Here is a 22,726-nt window from a genome sequence, read left to right as displayed (position 1 = left end):
GAGCATAAGCAATTCATAGGAAGAAATAAAAGGAAGTACCATATTGTCGAACATCCACACAGATTTGCTCCACACCGGTGGTCCCATTGGTCTGTGGTGACTTGATGACTTCGCAAGTTGACCATATGTTATAGAACATAAACACGGGCACTGCTGAGAAACCAAACACGCCCAGCCAGGCCACTCCAAGCACATAGGTGAGGAAAACGAACTAGGCAGAACAAGAAGAGAAAGAGTCATTGAAATCAGTAGGTACATCCCCCAGAGCAGAGACTACATTTCTAAGCCTAGTACCAACCTGTGCGATATAGGATATATTCTGGGGGACCCCACTAATCTATGGCACCAAGAGAGAAATGCCAGTAGAGCGTGGGGGAGCAAGAGAAGGTCAAATTGTCCATGCTTTAAATGGAGGATCTTCAATGGTAGTGCCCCAAGAGATCTGAGGGTCTTTTCAGGTCCCTCTTTTAAACATCAAGAGCATAAGGCCCCAAAAGTTGACTATACACTGTAGGGGCACAGAGCTAATTTGCAACAGAGCCTCTCACATGGCATTCTTTTTTTCTCTTTTTATTTTTATTTTTGCATTGGGATAAACCAAAACATGTATTCTGTTAGTAAAATAACAAAAATAAAGGGGAAAAAATACAAGAAGTGTTTGGTCTCCTCCCATCTCCTTCCCCTTCCCAAATAGGCCCCTTCGATTTTCAAGTTGTTGAGGTTTTTTTCTTTTTTTCAATTCTAGATTCCACACATAAGAAAAACAATGTAATATTTATCTGAATCTGGCTTATTTTGCTTCACATGATGGACTTCAGTTCTATTTCCTTTTTTTGCAAATGATAGAATTCTTCTTTTTGTTTTGTGGTTCCAGTATTGGGGTTTGAACTCAGGGCTTGGGCACTTTTTTGTTTTTTTAGCTAAAGACTGGAATTCTATCACGTGGGCCACAGCTCCACTTCCAGCTTTTTGACAGATAATTGGAGATAAGAGTCTCATGGATTTTTCTACCCAGTCTGTCTTTGAACCACCATCCTTTGAATCTCAGCCTCCTGGGTATCTAGGATTACAGGCCACTGACACCTGGCTATGCTAGGGTACTTTTTAACCAAGTATTTTCAACTTTCAATTTTTAAGATGTATTCTCCTGTAGAGTAAATATGTGCAGATGTTTTTTGACCATAAAGGGCCAGATGACAGGACCTTGGGCTGGTTTTGCTATAACTATTCAAGTCTGCCACTGCCCCAAAACTAGTTACAGATAAAATCCACATGGCTGCATACCAGCAAAATTCTTCATATTCAATATGTCAACTTATGTAATTTTCACATGTTATGTTATTTATTTGGCTTTATCTTGTTTAAATAAATAAAAACCATTCTCACCTCTCAAAAACAAGCAGCAGGCCAAATTGGTCCACAGGTATTGCTCATTACCTTGTGTTAGACTGTGAGCACCTTGACAAAGAGCCTACTTTAGATGAGCAAAGTGCAGTGAGGTGCATAGTACATTGGATGCTGGCAAAGGACTGGGACTATGGATGCTAGGAAATGGATGTCTTTTTGTTCCACTACTCATGCACACAAAGGGAAACACTAAGACAATAAGAAGCTATCTCATCCTATACTGGGTACATTACATTTAAAGACATCTCTTACTTATTAGCTTAGGTTGATAAGAGAAACATTTGTTGTCGTACTACCAGACATTTATCATTTATTATCAATAACATACTAAAGGGTCTCAAATTGCTAAGTCTTCATTGGTAAGATCAATGTGCACATCCTTACAGTTTTAACCAAAGAGACGCTTTCTGCACACACACACACACACACACACACACAGAGTTCTGTTGTACATTGAGGTTTATACTCACCATTCCACTGATGCATCGGCCACAAGCAGTTGTTTTAAATTCACCATGCAGCTCTTTTACTGCGCTTGTGGTATAAAAACCTTCTGCCAAGAGAATAATGCCATACAAGAAGAAAAAGGATGCAATCCCATAGATGACATACTGCATCAGTTGTATCCTACAGAAAGAAGAGATTTTTTTTTTTTTTGTCGGTCATGGGGCCTAAACTCTGGGCCTGCTCACTGTCCCTGAGCTCTTCAGCTCAAGGCTAGTGCTTTAACACTTGAGCCACAGCGCCACTTCCGGTTTTCTGGTGGTTCATTGGAGATAAGAGTCTCATGGACTTTCCTTCCCAGGCTGGCTTTGAACCATGATCCTCAGATCTCAGCCTCCTGAGTAGCTAAGATCATAGCATGAGCCACCAGTGTCCAGCAAGCATACACATTTTAAAGCTTCTCAGAAGACTGAAAGTCATAGGCTGAGATCACTAGGTCATTAACTCAATATACCTTGCCCAGATTCAGTCTTGGTAAAAATACTTTCCCTGTGCATAGCTGGTATACAGTGAGTCCTTTGTATTGCTTGATCTCTCCTACCAACTTTCTCAACTCTGCTCATTTCTTTGGATATCAATTGTAAACCACTAAACAATGATGCCCTAAAAATTCTCCCAACATAATTTCATTTTGGAAAAATGTCTTCCACTTTGGGGGAGACACTTCTTATGATTACAAAACACATAAACACTGTGAAACTTGGGAATTAAAGAGAAAAAGTGCTGATGGAAAATGGAGGGGGAGGAAAGTATTTGACAGAAAAATATTGTGGCTGAACTGGAGCGATTATGAGCCTCTGCTTGGCAGTTGTTAAGATGCCTCTGAGAATGATTCCAGAGGTAGAAGGTGGAGGTGTGGGTTAAATCCTCCAGGACTTGCCCATTTCTGCATGGGGATGGGAGTACAAGGTGTCCCCTGCGATTTGTTCTGCCTGAGAATTCACATTCAAATGCTACTCCTGTATATGTAAGGGTTGGGGTTAAGTCTTCAGTTGAGCTCTTATCTTTGTAGGGGTGTTCAATTCCTCGAAGAACACTGGTGCGACCTATTACCTGGGAACCATGCTGACTCTCTCTGATGAGATGGTCAGCAGCATAACATGTTACTGTCCTCCATGACGATCACTATTATGTGCATCTTGTCATTTGGCTTTTGTCCTGGACTTTTTCTGTCTATCTATAGTGAGTGCTCATTGAAAGCATCAGTTTTCTGCCAGAAGACACAATAGTCTTTCAGAAAACAGATGGTCCCACCTCAAATAATATTTTGTCAAAGGGAAGCAAATACATACACTTCGCTCAGCAGGGCATGGTCACTGGTGTTGGTGGAGAAATGTTGCTCGAGAATTGCCACGGTGCCGGCAAGAGCCACATGCCCACAGCCGCAGAACAAGGCGACTCCAGAGAAGCACAAGATGGTGGCCACCAGGGAGGCATAGGGGACTCCTCCCAGACACTTGATGCAGCATTCGAAGCAGCCTGGACCCAAGGGAGAGAAAACCAGCCTTGATGGGAGAGGTCTTCATGAACCCTACAATTAGCATAGATGTTTCTACTTCTCCATCTCAAGCTCTATAGCTAGTATATCAACATCCCAACAAATGGGCAGAGGGGTCATCCTCACAGTCTCAGATTCTGCCACTGGGGACTGAGGCTCCAAGAGGGACCATAACAATATGCTCAGGGTCTGGAAGGGTTCTTACAGCTTCCTGACCTTCTACTAACATAGCCAAAAGAGAATGACAACGAAGCAGCAGTTCCATGAAGAAATGAATAGTCTTCTCTGGACTCAACCTTGGGAAGTTTTCAAGTATAACCTGAGCAGCCAATGGCTTCCCCCAAGCCCTTGACCTCCAGGGAAACTGGAAGAATCCCATACAGTAACGACACTTTGGCCAGGTTTGGAAAAATATCAAGAGATGCAGGGGGAGGGGGAAGGGGATCCTCTTGGAAAGATCATAGGTATTTGGGGTCCCCAGTCTAGTGAAATTCCATGTCACTAAGATCTACTCAAATGGATCCACTCAAGTTTCATTCAAGTTGATATCAGAAATTGCCTCAAACTTTTAATAACAACTCCCCCAGGCAGCACCAGTAATTTATTCAGTCTTCCTCCTCCTCAACTTCCTCCTCCCTGACTTCCATCTTCCCCCTTCCCCCACACAGACATTCAGAGTCAGAACCCAGGCCTGGTAGGTGATATTTAAGCACTTGAAGGGGAAAAAGGAACAGAAGAAGAAAAAAAAAAAGAAAAAGAAAAGAAAAGAAGACAAAATGAGCATCCATGAAGTGAAATGAAAGAGATAGAACCATATTCACACTTAATCTTGAGAAAATGATTCTCAAACTCTTCATTTTTAAAATAAGCTTGGACGTGAAATGTCCAAAAAGGCCTCTCTGACAGCCTCAGCCAGGTGACACTTTCAGTCTGGAGACATTTCTGTCTCCCATCCAGTCTTACTGTGCTGGGCATCAGGATAACATCAGAATGTCTCCTGGCTTCCCACCCTGTTTATATTAGCCAGGCCCTCCAGTAAATGACTTGTTGAGCAAACTGAACTTTTACTGCATTAAGATGTTTAACAGCGATCAAGAGCAATTCATTACTTTGGTGCAGGCACAAGAAGCAGTTAAATTTATTTCCCTGAAATGGTCATCCTAGTATTTAGGGAGTGAAAACCCAGCATGACACACCAGAGATGAACTTTTCTGCATTGAGGAGTGTCCATGCAATACTAGCATTTGTTTAAACCTACCGTGGAGAATGACTTACTAGAATGCTCTTTTGTTAGTTGAAAAGTACAAAATGCCAATTTTCAGAAGAAGCCTGTGCTTCTGTCTACTTCAAAAGATAACCAGCTATTTTCAGGAAGACCAAACTTCCTGAAATGGACTTATGAAGCTTTATAAAATAGAAACCAGCACACGATGTGGTCCAAGTTCATGAGCAAGTCAAAGTCTGTAGAATGCTGGGCACTGGTGGTTCATGCCTGTCATTCTAGCTACTCAAGGAGCTAAGATCTGAGGATCATGGTTCAAGGCCAGCCCAGGAAGAAAAGCCCACCAAGACTCTTATCTCTGATTAACCAACAAAAAGCCCAAAGTAGAGTTGTGGCTCAAGTAATAGAGTGCGAGCTTAGTGAAAAAGCCAAGTGAGAGCATGAGGCCCTGAGTTTGAGCCCCAACACTGACACAAGAAAAAAAAAAGCTATGGATACTTGAGATTTGTGAACATGGATGTTGGGAGTTCAAACTTACTTTGTCCTATGACTTTCCAAGTGACAGGAGTGCAGCTAAGTCCTAAGTTAAGAGAAACCTAAGCCGGGCATTGGTGGCTCACACCTGTAATACCAGCTACTCAGGAGGCTGAGATCTGAGGATCATGGTTCAAAGCCAGCCCAGGCAGGAAATCCTGTGAGACTCTTATTCCAATTAACCACCAGAAAACCAGAAGTGGTGCTCAAGTGGTAGAATGCTGGCCTTGAGCTGTAGAGCTCAGGGACAGTGCGTGGGCCCAGAGTTCAGGCCCCACGACCAACAACAAAAAAAGAAGAAGAAACCTAACAACCTCAGCCTTGGTGGTGTCATACTATATGAAGAGAAAACAGATCTGTGTGTTACACCATCTACAACTGGCCCCTATTCTCATTCTATGATATTAAGAGCAAGATGCCCATTGTCCTGGATAATGCAGGTGTATCTTAATGCAGATGGTCCTTATTGGACAAAGCTGTGTGGCCCTAGGACTGCATTGTCCAATTAAGTAGCCATTAGCACAGGTGGCTATTAAAATTTTGTTTTAAAAGGAACAATTCAGAGCCTCAGCAACACTAGTGGAATGTACCGTGTACAATAATCTCTTGTGCTAGAGGCTACCATAATGGAAAGCACAGATACAAAACATTTTGTCATCATGCAATACTGCTTTGGAGGACATATTTTCACTGGTCATGGTTTCTGTCATAGCAACTGAAACACGTTCATTTTCTATCATGTGAACTGAGTGCTAGCTAGGTATTACCCGTTATCCTTCCTGGGTGGGGGTCAACCATTGTGCTTAGCATCTGGGATACATATCTTTTTGTTGTTGTTGTTGGTAGTGGGGCTTGAACTCTGGGCCTGGATGCTGTCCCTCAGCTCTTTAGCTCAAGGCTAGTTCTCTATCACTTGAGCCACAGTGCCACTTCCAGTTTCCTGAGTGGTTTATTGGAGATAAGAGTCTCACAGACTTTCAGGCCTGGGCTGGCTTTCAACCGCGATTCTCAGATCTCAGCCTCTTCAGTAGCTAGGATTACAGGTATGAGCCACCAGCACCCAGCTTGGGAAACGTATCTGAAATAAGACATCTTCATTTATTTTCCAGTCATGGGGCTTGAACTCTGGGCCTGGGCACTGTCCCTGAGTTTCTTTGTGCCCAAGGCTCGAGACCACTTGAGCCACAGCACCACTTCCAGCTTTTTCTGAGTAGGTTATTAGAGATAAGAGTCACACAGACTTTCCTCTCCTAGCTGACTTAGAACTGTGATCCTCAGATCTCAGCCTCCTGATAGCTAGGATTACCGGCGTGAGCCACTGGCACCGGGCTCCACAACTTCACTTTTAAAATCAGTCTAATGCTACAGGCAGACAAGTAGCATACTCATTATGCTGTAACATAATGATAGCCAAGATTGAGACTGTTGGGCCAGCAAAGGAGGGTGGAGAAGAGGACCAGAGGGAAGGACAGAGGGAATATTATTCATACTATAGAAGAGACAGGAAAGGTTCTGTACAGAAAGACATAGCATGTGGAATAAACAAGTAACATGGTGGCAGTGATTTATAACCTGAAAAAGGTTCACTGATTTATGTATATTTTTCATTATATATACTTAATAAACTCATGTCCTTTTTCATCATTTGGTATTAAGATTAGGTATTATGGTACAATGCATTCATCCTTTAACAATAGAACTCATCCTTCTAAATTCACAGTTGCCACCTCCAAAAGATCTTCCATCCAAGGTTTAGAGTATTCTGCTTCTGTCAAATGAACTATGACAACTGCTCCCAGGCTCCAAAAGACAAGTGTGGTTAGAAGACGATACTGTCCAATCCCCAATGGGCACACTAGATCAAGGCTGAAATTGCCCTACAATTTATATATACCACGCTGTGGATCTCATTTTAGAATAGCAGAGAAACCAAGGTTCTAAGAAACTGGGGGAATCACTCCAATGAATCACACTCTCAGAAGAAGCCAATGCTCTTAAGTTTTCAGCAGATGGTTTAATTGGTGGCTGATAGAACTCTGGTTCCTGCAGAACTGAAATGACTAATTATATCAGTCGTCTTTGTTCCATGCACACAGATGAAATTCTTACAGACCCTGCCAGCCAAACTGACTAGAAGCTTCTGGTGTACAACCTGAGAAAAACTGTTAGGAAATAATACTGCTGGATATAAAAGCTTACTTAGTTTGGTTGGGCAGTTATATAAAGCCCCATATTATATGCATGATAGATATCCAACTGTTTATAAATGGGTTGCTCCCCCACTGTATCCTCTGTGTCAATCTAGAAGTCACTTCTATCTTCAGTGTGCAAGATATCACTGAACATCAGGCACTTTGGTCACATGACTTGGCTCAGTATCAGAACATTGGGCTGCCCTCCTGCAGGGCACATAAGTCATATATCCTTGAAGCTGGTCTGAATGCTCCTCACCATCATGGACTGTACCGTATACACACTGGAAGTAGCTAGGATGATAGGCATGAGCCGCCAGCACCAGAGCAGCTTTTTCTTTTTGAAGAAGTTTGAGATAAGTATCAATTGCTATTGAAAAGCTGTTTTAGCCCTAAAATGGCAGCAGTGCATAGATGGGGCAGACTGCATGGGTTGGGAAGCTTGATACTCCTACTATAAATCTTTACAGAAAACATTTGAAGAACCATGTCTAAAAGTGGTTGTCGGTATTCAGAGTCTAGTCTCTGAACCACCAGCAGTAACAGGGAGCACGTGAAAAAAGCAAATTCTAGCCAGGCACTGGTGGCTCACACCTGTAATCTTAGCTACTCTGGAAGCGGAGATCTGAGGATCATGATTCAAAGTCAGTCCAGGCAGGAAAGTCTGTGAGACTCTTATCTCCAATGAACCACCAAAAAAAACACCCATAAGTAGATTTATGGCTCAAGTGGTAGTGCACTAGCCTTGAACACAAAAGCTTAAGGACAGCACCTAGGCCCTGAATTCAAGACCTAGGACCTGCACAAAGAATAATAAAAGCAAATCCATAGACCCCCTTCTCTTCTCAAGAACAAGTGGATCAGAACCTCTGGGACTGGACCCGCAAGTCTATGTTACCACATATCTTGGTGATTTCCAGGAATCATCTTAGGTCTAACATAGATCAACCAACTCTGTGAGGGCAATATAACAATCCCTGCTTTCTGTAAGAACAGGACAACTTTTGAGAAGCTCATTTCTAGTCAGTAGTGTCATCTTTCCGTCTGTGGCATCTTTCCAGATTGTGGCACCCTGAGTCTATGTGTATGTAGTGTCTGCTTTCACATCCAGTGGTGTTTGGCATTTTCTTCCTATGAAAATGATGGCCTACTAGGATTTGGCCATGACACTTGAGCTACTTGAAAATCAAATGGCAAGTTCTAGGGGGCTGCAAAAAAGAAAAACAAAATGTTCCCAGTTGTTCAGTTGCTCCCAAAAGAGTGCAGCTAGAGTGCTTTTGTGGAGCCAAGCAAGAAGTGGTGACCTCAGAATTTCTTACATCAAAGAGGCTTTGATGGGCATAGGCAGAGACTGAGGAAACAGGTAGAGAGCAGTCATGTGAGCAAGCGGACTTAAAAACACCCCATGTATTCTGGGAGACCCTATGCAGACAAAGGAAGTGGATCTCAGATCTATGCTGTCCCCAGTATGAGAAGACACCCGCAAGCTGATGGTTTTCTGCACATTGGAGTGGCTCCCAGGATCAACAGAACATTACTCTGCTAAAGACTAATGCTAGCTAAGAAAGATCAGTGCTTTGCCTGAATACTTTCATGAAACCACAGACTTGAGTTTTCCCAAGCTTTAAACTAGCGCTGAGAATATTGATGAACGTGAGCTAGAAAGGGAAAGGAAAGTATTTTTTTTGGTCTGTTTTTGTCTTTTTTTTTTTTTAGTGATTATGATCTCATGAATAAAGAAAAAATCAATGCTAAGTTTTTACATTTTATTAGTAATTTTTGATACCTTTCACCATTCCTCCCAAATTAATTTCTTAAGCTTTCATTTAGCTGATCCCTAGCTAAAGAGTTTTAGATTCTGATTTACACAAAAGCTCCAGTGTGTAATAGCCTAAGGCAGTTTAAATATAAGCCACACAGTAGGGAGAAAAAAATACACATCAATGCCTTTAACTCTCAATGGCCATTTTGTCTCCAGCATCCCTAGAACCTTTTGTGCAGAACAACTGAATAAAACATCTTTTGTCCCTGGGCTCGCGGATGGCTGTTGCCATGGCTGTGAGTTCATAATGGCCAAGTGATTTGCCCAAGTTGTCCATGATCTTAGCTGCAGACTTAATGGTGGCTCAGAAGGAAAGCCAGCGGAAACCAGGACTCCGATTCCTCCACAGGGAATGAATGTCACATACACACATACACCACACACCCCTCTTTATGAGGCCTTCCTTACCACATTACCACTTCCTAATGAGCCACAAAATTCAAAAGAAAAGGAGCAAGATCCAAGGCTTGCAACTTCGAAATACAGCAACAGGGAAAATGGAGGCAGACAGAATCCTACTTTAGAGAAGCAGAAGGGAAAGTCGGCAGACAGAAACCTTCCTAATGCAGCGTGGGCTGAGTATTCCCAACAGGGGATGATTGTGCTCCTTGGGCAACATCTGGCAATGGCTGGAGTTATTTTTGGTTGTCACAGCTGGAAAAAGAAATGCTACTGGCATCTAATGAGTAGAGGCCAGAGATTATACTTCTAATCCCCAAACAAAGAAGGATTAGCCCCCACATGTCAATAGTGTCAAGGGTTAGAAACTCTGCTCTGAGGTTACAACTCTCCACCATGAGCTTAGACAGCGGGTGACACTACTAAATGATAAAAATTTCAAATAAAGGCTTACAAAAATATCTACTCTTGGGCTGGGGGGGGTGGCTCAGTGGTTGAGCGCTTGCCTTGCATGCATGAGGCCCTGGGTTCGATTCCTCAGCACCACATAAGAAAAAAGAAAAAAGCCAGAAGTGGCACTGTGGCTCAAGTGGTAGAGCACTAGCCTTGAGCTGAAGAGCTGAGGGACAGCGCCCAGGCCCAGAGTTCAGGCCCCATGACTGGACCCCCCCCAAAAAAAATCTACTCTGTTTCAAATATAGAAAAGTTCTTATATTTTTTCTGACACATTAGAATCATCTAGAAAGCCCTTGAAAAGCTAGCGTTTACCCCCAGACCAGTTAAGCTTGAGTTTCCAGGGGTAGGATTCAAAATGAAAGGGTTCATGTTTAAAGCTCCTAGGTGATTTCAAGAAATGCCCAAGTTGGAAAACAGGTTATGTAGAACAGGAGCCAGGAAACTGTATCCCACAGGCCAAATCCGGCTCTCTCTATACGTGGCCTGGGAACTAAGCATGAGTTTTACATTTCTAAATGGTTGGAGGAGAGAGAGAATCTCAAAAAAGGATTTGGTGACACATGGGAAGTATATGAAATTCAAATTGGTATCCATAAATGAAGTTTTATTGGCACACAGCCACAAATATTCATTTACATGTTGTTTATAGCTCCCGTCAAGCCAGAGAAGCAGATTGCAGTTGCCACAAGTACCGAAGCCCTTTCAAGGAATAGTTTGCAGAGCTCTGTGGAAGATCAGTGGTCTGCAAACTTTAATACAAACTTGAAAAATGCAGAATTCTGATTAGGGCAGTCCAACAGCAGCCCTGGTGTCAAAAAAGAATAGGCCGCGAAGCTCTGGGAGACTCTAGATCCCTTTCAGGAGATCTGTGAGCTCTACACTGAAAAAATAAGAGGGCTGTCATTTACTTTTGTCACTCATTGACATTTGCATAGTAAAATTTCTTGATGTCTTAGGTAGACGCAGTGGAGTAGTCCAAAAAGGTAGTTAGTAGTATCATATCCTTTACCACCATGCATTCATAGAAAGAAAAAGAAAAATATAAAGTGATGTTCACTTATAAACATCCTCTGCCAGGCATCAGTGGCTCATGCCTGTAATCCTAGCAACTCAGGAGGCTGAAATCTGAGAGTTCATGGTCCCAAGCCAGCCCAGGCAGGAAAATCCATGAGTCTCTTATCTCCAGTGAACCACCAGAAATCTGGAAGTGGTACTGTGGCTCCAAGTGGTATAGCACTAGCCTTGAGTGAAAAAACTCAGGGACAGCACTAAGGCATTGAGCTTAAATTAAGCCCAATGATCGACCAAAACAAAAACAGCAAACATCAACACAAGCATATCCCTCTTGAATATTCTGTATAGTGAAATGGGAAGAAAGATTCATAAATCATGTCAGCTACATTCCAGGGTATGTGATCTTCAGGAAAGTTCTACAATGACCTACAAACAACTGGTATCTTTTTTTTTCATAGTGCCATTCTTTTCTTGAAAAAAAATTAGTGACAAACTATAGTTACTCAAACATTGGTATTTGGCAAAAATTCTTTTCAAATTGAACTCACTTAGTAGCTTGCCATTTCCACAAAAACAACTGATAGTATTTGTTGCCAGTGAAACTAGAAAAACTTGCACCTGCCTGAGTGAGACTGACAGCTTCCCAAGTTTGGAAGATACCTTGATGACAGCAGCCATGATAAGAACCAATCGGCATCTTTTTTTTTTGTCATGGGGTAATAATATGTGTCTATATTTGGAATAGCTGGACAGCCCAGAGAACCCACACTTTCCAACCAGTACGGTTTTACAAACTCCTTCTTGAATATAAGAGCCAATCGAAGTACAAGATGGAACAACACACCCACAATTATTTGGGAAACCATTAAAATACTCCTCCTTTCTTCACCTACAAACCTGTGCGAATGAGTATTCTTCATGGATCTCAACGAAAGGAAGACATCCAAGGATTCTTCTAAATGACGGCAGAGGCAAAATCTAGTCTGATATTAAGCTAGATATTGAAAAGATTTGTAAAAATTTAAAACAGTACTTATACTTCTCCTTAAGTATTATTTTGATTTGGAAAACGTATCTTTTCTAAACACTATTTAGGATAAAACATAATGGGCCTATTGAATAAGTAACTTTATCAGTGGTGGATCCCTTGCCTACCAGGTGCAAGGCAGATCCCAAACATCACACACCAAAGTTTATTATGAAGCATTACATTCAAGCCTGGCACTGTAATCCTAGCTACTCAGGAGGCTAAGATCTGAGGATCACAGTTAGAAGCCAGCTCACGGTCAGGAAAGTCCGCAGGCTCTTACCTGCAATTAAAAAAAAATTAATCTCCAAAAGGCCAGAAGTGGAGCTGTAGTTCAAGTTGTAGAGTGCTACCCTTGAGAGAGAGAAAAAATATCAGGGACAGCACTCAGGCTGTGAGTTCAAGCCCACTGATGGACAGGAAACAAAAACAAAAATATTAAAGAAAAACCATGACATTACAATCATTTCTTAGTTTAATTGTTACTATAGGAAAATATTTGTAGGTATAACCTTCATGAGCAAAATTTTGTCTACGGAGGGACTCTATTTTTAAGATTAGAATGGGAGCTAACACCCCACAACAGTCTGAGAACCACTGGTAAAAAGAACTGAGAAGGTATGATGTGAATTCATAGAGGATTCCTGTTAAACAGCTAAGTGCAGACACTGAAATGATTAGCTTCTCACTGACTTCTGATTCTCCTACAGCCCTACAATGCTAACAAAACTGAGATGAATTCTTTTTCTTATTTTAAAAATCTTTGGTTAATTACATTGATTGTAGTGTCTTTTGTTAGTTTCCTTTAGTAGTTGTGCAAAGGAGCTTCAATTCAACACGTTAGTTTGGGAGTACAATGTATCTTGATCACTATTTCTAATGCCATAAAGAGAATTGGTTTTCTAGAAGACTCTTCTAGAAGCTAGTCCAGAATCTATTTAATAAAGAACTTGGTGGCATACTGTGAAAGTCTTAAAATAGATTGGCCTCTGACACTTTAATAAGGAATGAGCAAAAGCAGAGAAATAGAAAGACACACATCACTGGAAATAAATTCAAGAAACAAAAGACTTGTTAGTTCCTTCCTCCTCCCCCCCTCCTCCCCCCCTCCTCCCTCCCCCCCCCCCCCACCAGAAATTTGGCTTTTGCTTCCGAAAGATCACATGTTTTCTCTTAACCTGGCAAAGTAGAGTAGCAGGGTATTGGGGAAGACTGATGTTAAGTAGGAAAAGCTAGTTCTAAATTCAGATAACATATTGTAGAGCAGGAAGAGCTTTAGGAAGCAATGTTGAACTTTCATGGTGCTCAGCTTTCTTGACCTTCTGGAGGACAGAATTCCATTTTCCTGATCTCATTCATAGAGTGAGAGTCCATTGATTTTGCCACTGCTACGTGGGAAGTGCTGTGGTGGGACACTGTGTTGGGGTTTGGGGATTGATGGGGGAGCAACACACAAACATAAAAGATAACTTTAAAAGAATTGGTTTTGACCTGGGCGCTGGTGATTCATGCCTATAATCCCAGATACTCAGGAGGTTGAGATCTGAGGATCACATCGCCGTTCAAAGCTAGCCAGGGCAGGAAAGTCTGTGAGATTCTTATCTCCAATTAACCACAGAAAATTGGAAGTGGCACTGTAGCTCAAGTGGTAGAGTACTTGCCTTGAGCTGGAGAGCTGAGGGACAGCGCCCAGGCCCAGAGTTCAAGCCCCACGACCGAACCCCCAAAAATTGGCTTTGCTCAGTTATGGGGCTTGAACTCAGAACCTGGATGTTGTCCCTGAGCTTTCTCACTCAAGGTTAGCACTTTGCCACTTTGAGCCTCAGCTCTCCTTCTGGTTTTTATGCGATTAATTAAAGGTAAGAGTCTCATGGCCTTTCCTGCCTGGGCTGGCTTCAAACTGTGATCCTCAAATGGCAGCATCTTGAGTAGCGAGGATAATAGGCTGAGCCACAGGTGCCCAGAGAAGGATAACTTTTAACTAGAATAAAAAGAGCTGTGACATAGAGGCACTGGGGGAGATGTCCTCGACCGAGAGCTACTGAAAGGATGTATGGATAGCAAGAGCATGGATGGGCCTGGAGGAACAGAATGTCCTGTGGCAAGATACAGAGAGCAGAGTGGATGATGGGGATCATGGTGTGGGCTGCGTTTCTCAAGGACACCAGGGTGGTGTGAGGAGAAGCTGGAAAAGCAGGTGGGCCTTGCCCCATCAGGCGGAGGCGTCTGAGCCAGCCTGAGACTCCTGCTTCATTTGCAGCCGTGGGAGGGGGAAAGATTTTGTGCAGGCGAGTGACATCATCTGAGTGAGAAGTGCTTGTAAGCGCCTAATCTGGCACTGCTGTGTAGGCTGGACTGGCGTGGGTGCAAACTAAAGTCTTCAGCAGTAGGTGGTAGCAGAATGGGTTTTTCTGAGTTTTATTCCAAGAGGGCAGGGTATCGTCAAAAGAAGCAGGAAGGATAAAAATTAAAGTCATGGAGTTTATTAAGCAACCAATGTAACACAATTGTTTATAGGAATGGATAAGTGAGCAAAGGTGAGGATTTATGGGAACCAATCTTCTAAGGGCCATTCTAGAAAAGGCAAATAAGTTCAGAAAGAAATCGAGACAGGGCAAATTCGTAGTTACTGGGACAGGGGGCACCCAGAGGAAACTGGAGATTGATAGGCCCCTCAGCAGCCTGCCTGTGGTGTTAGTCATCTAGGTACACATGGAAGTCAAGACTTACCAAACGGGTACTTGATATAGATGTAGTGCAATTATCCCTCAGAACAAGCCTTTGGTGGTTGTTGTTGGTGGTTTTAATGTTGGTTAAGTTGAACTCTACGACACATACGAGCAAGTTAAAAGGGCTGGGAAACCCTTTACAGAGTGAAGGTGGCGAAAGGCAGGAGCCATATGAACTGAGTAGTGTGGACTGGCAGGTGACAGGAGGCCCCAAATCATTAAGACAGAACATAAGTCATCCTCTGTGCTGTGCTGAGAACCACAAAGGCTCCCTTTTCTGAGGACTTAAAGTGATAGGCGATCACCTCTCTGATGTAGAACTTTGGAGGACTTCTTGGAAGGACAGTGCAGATAAAATACACATGATGCTCTTCAGAGAAAGCACATAACTTGTCATACCCAGCCCATTCCACTTAGGACAAAACCCACTTTGATTAACTGTACACAGGTATTAACTGTATACAGGGAAACAAGTTGTATATATTGGGAATGAACCAGAACATCTGAAAACATACAAACTGGATATAAAGGAAAAACAAGTGGCCCACTTCATCTAGTTCCCAGCTACTTTTTTTTCTTTGCTGGCCCTGGAGTTTGAACTCAGGGCCAGGGTGTTGTCCCTACTCAAGGCTAATACTCTACCACTTGAGCCACAGCTCCTATTCTGGCTTTTTGGTGGTTAATTGAAGAGTCTCACAGGCTTTCCTGTCTAGGCTGGCTTTGAACCATAGCCCTCAGATCTCAGCCTCTTAAGTAGCTAGGATTACAAGCATAGGCCACAGGCACCCGGCCTCAGCTACTTTTACCCCTCAAGGCGGGTGTGTGAAAGATTGCAAAGGAAAATGACTAAGTCTAGCTGGAAATGTAGCATGACGGATATCATAATGAAAACAAAGGCCAGATGTCACTACTTATAAAAGACTGAATTTACTCAGGCTATAATCATCCCTGACAAACAGCTCCAAGTCAGGACTCACTGTGATTAATTTGCTTCTCCTCTCTGCTATCTACGTCTGAAACAAGGAGCAGATACAAGTTCAAGAGGCCACAGAAGTGGATACCACGCATGCCCAGCAAGCCAGTCACACCAACACTGAAATACACACTGACAGTACAGCATATAAAACTCTGGAAGCAATCAAGGAGGGTTTCATATGTGTCTGTGATTTATACATATGTACATATATATATATATAACTATCTTCACTAAATAAGCAACATATATAATAATGCATATGTTTATACATATAGTATATTCATAAGAAATATATTTAGAAACATATTGCTTATTATATCTATATGATATTATAATGTACTATATATTGCTTATTTTATATGCAGTATATCTATATGAGTCTTTGTTAAATAGTTACTATAATACAGTTCACATTTTTGTAAAAGCCAAACACAAAAAACAACTCTGCAAAACTAAGGCAGTTCCCAGCGTGAAGCTGACTACACTGTGCTTGTGCTGTGCTTGAGACTTCTTCCACCGAACCAGAAATTCTAAGTGACTGGAAGTGTCCCTCAGACCAAGCACTACCCTGGCTTCAGCTGTATCCACTCAGAAAGCTTCTACCCCAGCCTCTGTGGAACAGTACGATTCATGTGATCAGCCTATGGGTCACAGTGGACATATAGCCACAGATGGAGAGCCAAGGGTGCATGCAAAGATAAGAGATTTCTTTCTCAAAATAGATTATTATTTTTTTCAGAAAAGACCTTAAATTTAGTGGCCTTGCAACTGGAGGTAAAGAATAAGTAAAGAACAATAGCAAAAATCAAATAGCATTTCCCAGGGCTCACACCACAGGTGTCAGGCTACAGAGTGCATTATTGAGAGGGAAGTCCAATGCTTCACAGCGCAGGGAGCAGGAAGATAAAGGCTGCAGTTCTCAGGGAGCCTGCCTGAGGTTGCACCTGGGCAGATAACACACCCTTCCCACCATGAGACCTGAGTCCCAGCAGGGACTTGGCAGCGCATATCACACTGGGGCTTCTTACTAAATCTCCAAATTCACCCAGCTCCCCACTCCCTGTGTGATCTACATATGAGACCTGTGGAGTCTGGACTTGTGGAGTCTGGACTTGTGGAGTTATGTACAGCCATCTCAACCCAAGCATTAGAGCAATGTGAATCTGGAAGACAGGGAATTGGTGGGTGGTTATTCTGCTCCATACTTCTCAGGTTGAATTCTGAAGTTCTGAAGATGCACTAGTATATAAACAGTCATTCTTGGTTTCTTTTTTTTGAGGGGGGGAGGAGGAGGAGAGCAGTACTGGGGATTGAACTCAGGGCCTCACACTGACTCAAGGCTGGTACCCATGCCTCCATTTCTGACTTTCTGCTAGCTAATTCGAGAGAAGATTATCTCCACATTTTCTGTCCGGGTTGGCTTCAAACTGTGATCTTCAGATCTCAACCTCTTGAATAGCTGGGATTCCAGGCATGAGCTACCAGGACCTGGCTGAATAGTCAGTCTCAGTCCATTAGTTTATAGCCTATATTAAGTAATAGCATCTTTCAAGTCGCTGAATTATGTCGAGGCAGATGAGAGACACTTGACATTTCTCTTAAGCTCCTATCATTTCTTAGATATTCCTTTTGTCACTTGTGTCAGACCACCATCCCAGGCCTAGGACCCCAGGCAACCTGACGGGGGGTTGTTCATGTGGCCTAGCCAAAATGTGGACACTGCCTGCCCCAAGGAGCTAAAATACATAAAGAAATCGAAACAGATGGTAAAAGAGTAATTAGTCAAGTCCTAAACATATAACTTTTACTGGGAAGTTACATTAGAAAGAAAAGGCAAACAAAAATGGAAAAAATCAATCAAGGCCAAGGGCACTGGAATCATTTTGATCTTCCCAGGGGAAATAAAGATGTGGGGGGGGGGCAAGGAGATAACATCTCTAGTATAGTGACCACATGGCTAAGAGACATGTTCCTTTAGGAAAGGGTTTCTGGTTAAACTGTATCAAAATCCCCTTTCCCCCATAGAAAGAAATCAAGAAAGATGGAAAGAAAGAGGGCAGGGGGAGGTAAGGGAGAAAGCACACCAGAGCCATATGGAATTATCTATTTTTTCTCCTCACACCATCTGGTTTGGAATGCAAGTGCAGAATGGCAACTGCATTCGTTTGGAAGCCAATAAAATGTCTAAATGGCCCAGGAAGGTGATAACATGCCTGAATCAGGTCCTCTCAGTCCATGGCCTGCGCCATCGTCTCTAAACTATCAAGTATAAGATCTCTGCAGCCAGTTTCAGACATAAATGACCCCAATGGCTTGGGCTTTAGAAGTATTTTTTTAAAACAAAAATTGCAGTCAGTGCCCACAAAAATTAAAACTGTGTATGGATGGAGACTACTTCAGGATCTAGGAGGACACTTCTTCAAATCAAATTCAGTTAGTTCTTTTTTCCCCTTGTAGGAAGCTATTTGCTCACAGGATACTTCCTTGTAATATCCCAGCAACTTGATATTGTGGGAATTGGGCAAAATCTCACACTATTCGAGAATTCCTCAAACCCAGAGGACTAAGGATTTTAAAACATTTTATTTTACTGCCTAATCCATTTGGCAGGGGAAAATAAAACACAAACATGATAACCACAATTTCCTTGGTGCCAAACCTCAACCTGAATGGCCCAAGGGGCTGGTGCCAGGCTTCATGTATGGATCATGTGAACACCATGTTCACACAACGATACCTTCCAAAAACCACAATCGCCTCAGGATTCTCAAACAAACCTATTTCAGGAGATTAACTGGAACCTTGTATGTTCTCAGCTTCAACTGCTGCTTAGAACTGCTGTGCATATTCCAAAGTTTGGTGATTGGGTCAAAAGCACACAGATATAACTTGGGTACTGCAAGATTCATGCGTTTTAAATGGTACAATTCAATTGTTTGGGGTATGTCTATAGAGTAATGCATCTGTCACCACAATTTAATTGTAGAATGCTTTCTTCACCCCAAGAGAGATCCATGTGCCCATCCACACTTCCCCTAGCCTCTTGGTTTTTTTTTTTTGTGCCAATTTGGGGGCTTGAACTCAGGGCCTTGTGATCTTACTTGGTTTTCTTGCTCACAGCGGGTGCTCTACCACCAAGCTTCCAGTCAAGCATTTTGCTAATTGGAAATGGGAGTCTCCTAGACTATTCTATACTCAGGCTGTCTTAGAACTAGGATCCTCCAGGGCTCTGCCTCCTGGACAGCTAAGATTGCAGATGTGAACTGATGGCACCCAGCCCAATCTACTTGTTGTATGAACAAAGTCACTCATTTGGTCTGACTTTTTATTTTTATTTAGTACCATGTATTAATGGTCATTCATGTCATAGTATATATTAGTACTTCATTCTTTTAACTGATGAATATTAATACAAATATATCGTATCTAATAGAAAATTGTAAGTCCAGATTCTAGCCACTCTACACCTCTATTACTTAAAAAAAAAAAAAAAACTATGAGAATGGATGCTCAATCCAATCTCCTTTTTTGTGGTACTGGGTATTAAATTCAGTGTCTCCTGCTTGCTTAAGCAAATGCACTACTACTTGATAGCCTTTTGTATGTCCTTTTGTTTTTAATCTGTTCTTCATACAGACTCTCACACTAACTTTGGACCATGATCCTTCTGTCCACAGAGTAGCTTGAGAAAGTACGCACCCATTTGGAAGAAATGACATGGGTTGACACAAAATCATAGCAACATTTTAAGCTTACAATTTTGTTTATCCGACTCACCACCAGCCCATGAAGATTGCATTTTACACTTTGAACTACAATTGTATGTTGGCAAAATCACTGAGCTGAATATGAACACATGTAGACTTTGGGGATTCAAGTGGGTGAATGTTCATCCCACTCAGCATCCTCCCCACCCTAAGTCCTCAAATCAACTCATACACATTTCATTCAGACTTGATACCAGTGATCTGAGAGACCAGCATTCTTCATAAGTAAGGAGAATGGCAACTGAGTCCAAAGAACCTACCTGGTGGGAGTCCGATACACAGTTACCAATTCTAACTTCACAGGCTGTGATTTTTCATTCTCAAAGGCAATCAAAAGAGGGTAGTGCAAAGTAAAGGGGTTTGAAAGATGCCTGGACCTTGTCAGAAAGATACTCAGGATCCCCAAGAAGCTAAAGCTTCTTGACTGTTCCAGCCCATTTTGGGGCCCCAGTGGTGGGGACCTGTGTGGTTCCACTCCCTTGTTACTGGTTTAGACAGAGGAAATTTTGTGGGTCACCCTAAGGCTTGTCTTACTGTACACTGCTCCCTTTGAGATGGAGAAGCGGGGGTGAGCAAAGAGAAAAGGGGAGAAAGATGGAGTGGAATGGTAAGGGGGAGAGAAAATGAAAGATGATTTTTAAAATGTCAAAGAGCTTAATTTTTACCCACACCCTTGTCAACAAATGAATGCATCAGGCAAAACATAAAATATCACCACACTGAAAGAGCCATCACAAATCATAGTAAAGATAACAATTGAGTTGCTATTAGCATTCAACCCAAGGCTGTATTTACCTGGACTGCTCAAGGGGCCAGCCCTGTCCCCCAGGGTTGGCACGGGACGGTACTGGTGGTTCTTTGAGCCTGGGTACATCCAGTGGTACCTGCCAATTTCCATTTCAGCTCTGCTGTTCACTGCCAATTTCAGTGGCAAAGAGTCAGTGTCTATCTCCAGCAAAGATTCTATATCAGCATTTTTATTTATTCTTTTACTACATAGTTAAAGAAATGGGGAGTTAAAACTCTGGGCTCTCAAAATGCAAACTTTCCATATCAGGTTCTCAACTTAGCATGGTAAGTTCACAATGGAGTCTCTTTCTCTGTGTTTGAATTGGAGTTTACACAAATCACCAAAATTTTCTTTCCTTTGCTTATTTTCTCCATCCCTCAACACCCTTACACACATCAAATGCTCATTTGGGGAGGATACTATCTATAGATAAAATTGGGCTCCTTACAATATTTTTTTTCTTTCTGTTGATTTCCTTTTGAGACCAGCAGAGCACTATAATTATTGCCAGCTGCACAGGCAAAGGTAAGCAGAGACTCTCTCTCTCTAATGGTACCCAGTTCCAGTCCTAAAAAGCTGGCAAATTACTCCATGGCCTGATGAATCTTGCATGAAACGCCTGCCCTCCCTGACACCTGTGGCATTCTCTGTCACCTCATCTTCAACTCAGGAAGTCGGGCCTTCAATGTTCTGGATTAAACCGTGTTTCAATGTTCTTTTGGTGTATTATAGAGAAAAGGCTGCTGATCTTAGGCTCAAACCTCTTCTTGCTCACTACTGAGGTGACAATTGTTCTTCCAGGGACTCAGTTCTCTCTCTGGTCACACATTTCCCTCTTAGAGGGTTGGAGAGAAAAATACCTACCAAATAGCCTAGTACAGAGAAGGTTATTGATAACTATTACCTGCACAACAGTAGGGTCAGTATGGCCAGTTTATACCTGAAAATTCCATAAAACCTAATAAGGGGGTAGGTCCTCTGGGGTAGTACAGTTATTTAAGGATTAAGAAATGCCTCTGACATGGAAGGAGGTAAAGATCCCAGCAGAAGACAGGATCCCAATGCTCATTGTGGCACCTCAGGTCTCTGTAGATAAAGACCAAGTGAATAAGCACAATCAACAAAATAAGCAAAGGCCTTGGCTTTGTTTACCGAAAATCTCAGCCTTTACATAATCCCAGTTCCACTCTCCAGGATCTCTGGTCACTCAAGAAATACTAGGTAGAGAAGCAGAGACGTCCTTTTGTAGGTGTTGTTTTAGAGAAAACCTTTTTGGCTTCAGGGTAAGATAATGTCTGATTTCAAAAGAAAAGGAAAACCTATTTGGGTACGATGAAGTTGTTTTAGTTGCTCTCATTTGTGCAGTGCTTACAATGTGTTTGACCATTGTGTTAGCAAGCACGTGTTGCCTGGAGCCTCATTTGTCACAGTCATCCTAGGAAAGTATTATTTTATCATGGCAAATGAAGAGTGGAGAGGTAGCAAGAAAGGAATGATCTTTTGTGCAAGCTCACTCAGACCATAAGCACTGTCCCTTCACTTTTTCACTCAAAGCTAGTACTCTATCGTTTGAGTCACCGCTCTACTTCCAGCTTTTTACTAGTTAGTTGGAGATAAGAGTCTCATGGACTTGCCTGCCAGGGCTGGCTTTGAACCAAGATTCTCAGATCTCAGCCTCTTGAGTAGCTAGGATTACAGGTGTAAGCTGCCATCGCCCTTTTAATGTGATCTGGTGACAAAGCTAATCAAATGAACTTAGGTTGGACTGCTTCTCAGCATCTAGGAAATCATCATTGGAAATGACTAGGTAACAAGCACTGCTGTCTGGAAAGAAGACATTCCCTGGTATTTTCAAAGCCATATTTGTCATCTTTCTTTTTAAGCTATTAGTTACAACATTAAAGAAAAGTCATAACAATACAACAGACTAGAGGAAAGGTTGGCCCAGTGGGCTTTTGTTTTTATAAATAAATTCTTACTGGAACCTGGTCACACCCACTTATTATCTATGGACATTTTTACAAGTTGGTGGCAGATGTGAGAAGGCTCAATAGAAATCTGTGGCCAGCAATGCCAAAATATTTGTTACCTGGTCTTCTACAGAAAATGTATATTGATAGAGCCTAGCAAGGTTTGAATCTATAAAAAAAGTTAATTAATAAGCCAAACTATAAAATAGAGCATTATTTTATTAGCTCTTATTCTATGCTCAGTGAAAAAGAAATACCACTGGGCTGGCTATTGATCCAAAGTCTTCTCTGTGGCACAGTTGTTGGCTATTTAATTTGCCACCAACCAACAAAATTGTGGTTACACCCAGTATTATATACTACTCCTAAGGATGCCTGAGTGAGTGCCCATTCAATGCTATGTGAGCTGAGAGGACAGA

The 22,726-nt window shown here is 42.2% G+C and overlaps 1 protein-coding gene across 5 annotated transcripts in view; it reads right to left on the bottom strand.

Annotated features, from left to right (window-relative positions):
- Gpm6b (glycoprotein M6B) overlaps positions 1 to 22,726 on the bottom strand; it is a 135,001-nt gene that overhangs the window by 9,882 nt on the left and 102,393 nt on the right. For 3 of the 5 annotated variants that reach the window (XM_070040851.1, XM_070040850.1, XM_070040852.1), the window contains exons 2-4: positions 3,204 to 3,390; positions 1,878 to 2,034; positions 40 to 211 (exon numbers count right to left, since the gene is read on the bottom strand). In XM_070040851.1, coding sequence (XP_069896952.1) covers positions 40 to 211; positions 1,878 to 2,034; positions 3,204 to 3,390 — 516 coding nt within the window. Of the gene's footprint in view, positions 1 to 39; positions 212 to 1,877; positions 2,035 to 3,203; positions 3,391 to 20,342; positions 20,463 to 22,726 lie in introns of all 5 variants that reach the window. The other 2 variants (XM_070040848.1, XM_070040849.1) reach the window with 1 other exon arrangement.

Source organism: Dipodomys merriami, unplaced genomic scaffold (genome assembly GCF_024711535.1).
Source record: "Dipodomys merriami isolate MVZ:Mamm:240054 unplaced genomic scaffold, mDipMer1.0.p SCAF_3, whole genome shotgun sequence".
NCBI classification, from domain to species: Eukaryota; Metazoa; Chordata; class Mammalia; order Rodentia; family Heteromyidae; genus Dipodomys; species Dipodomys merriami.
This window is presented reverse-complemented; position numbering and strand designations above follow the sequence as displayed.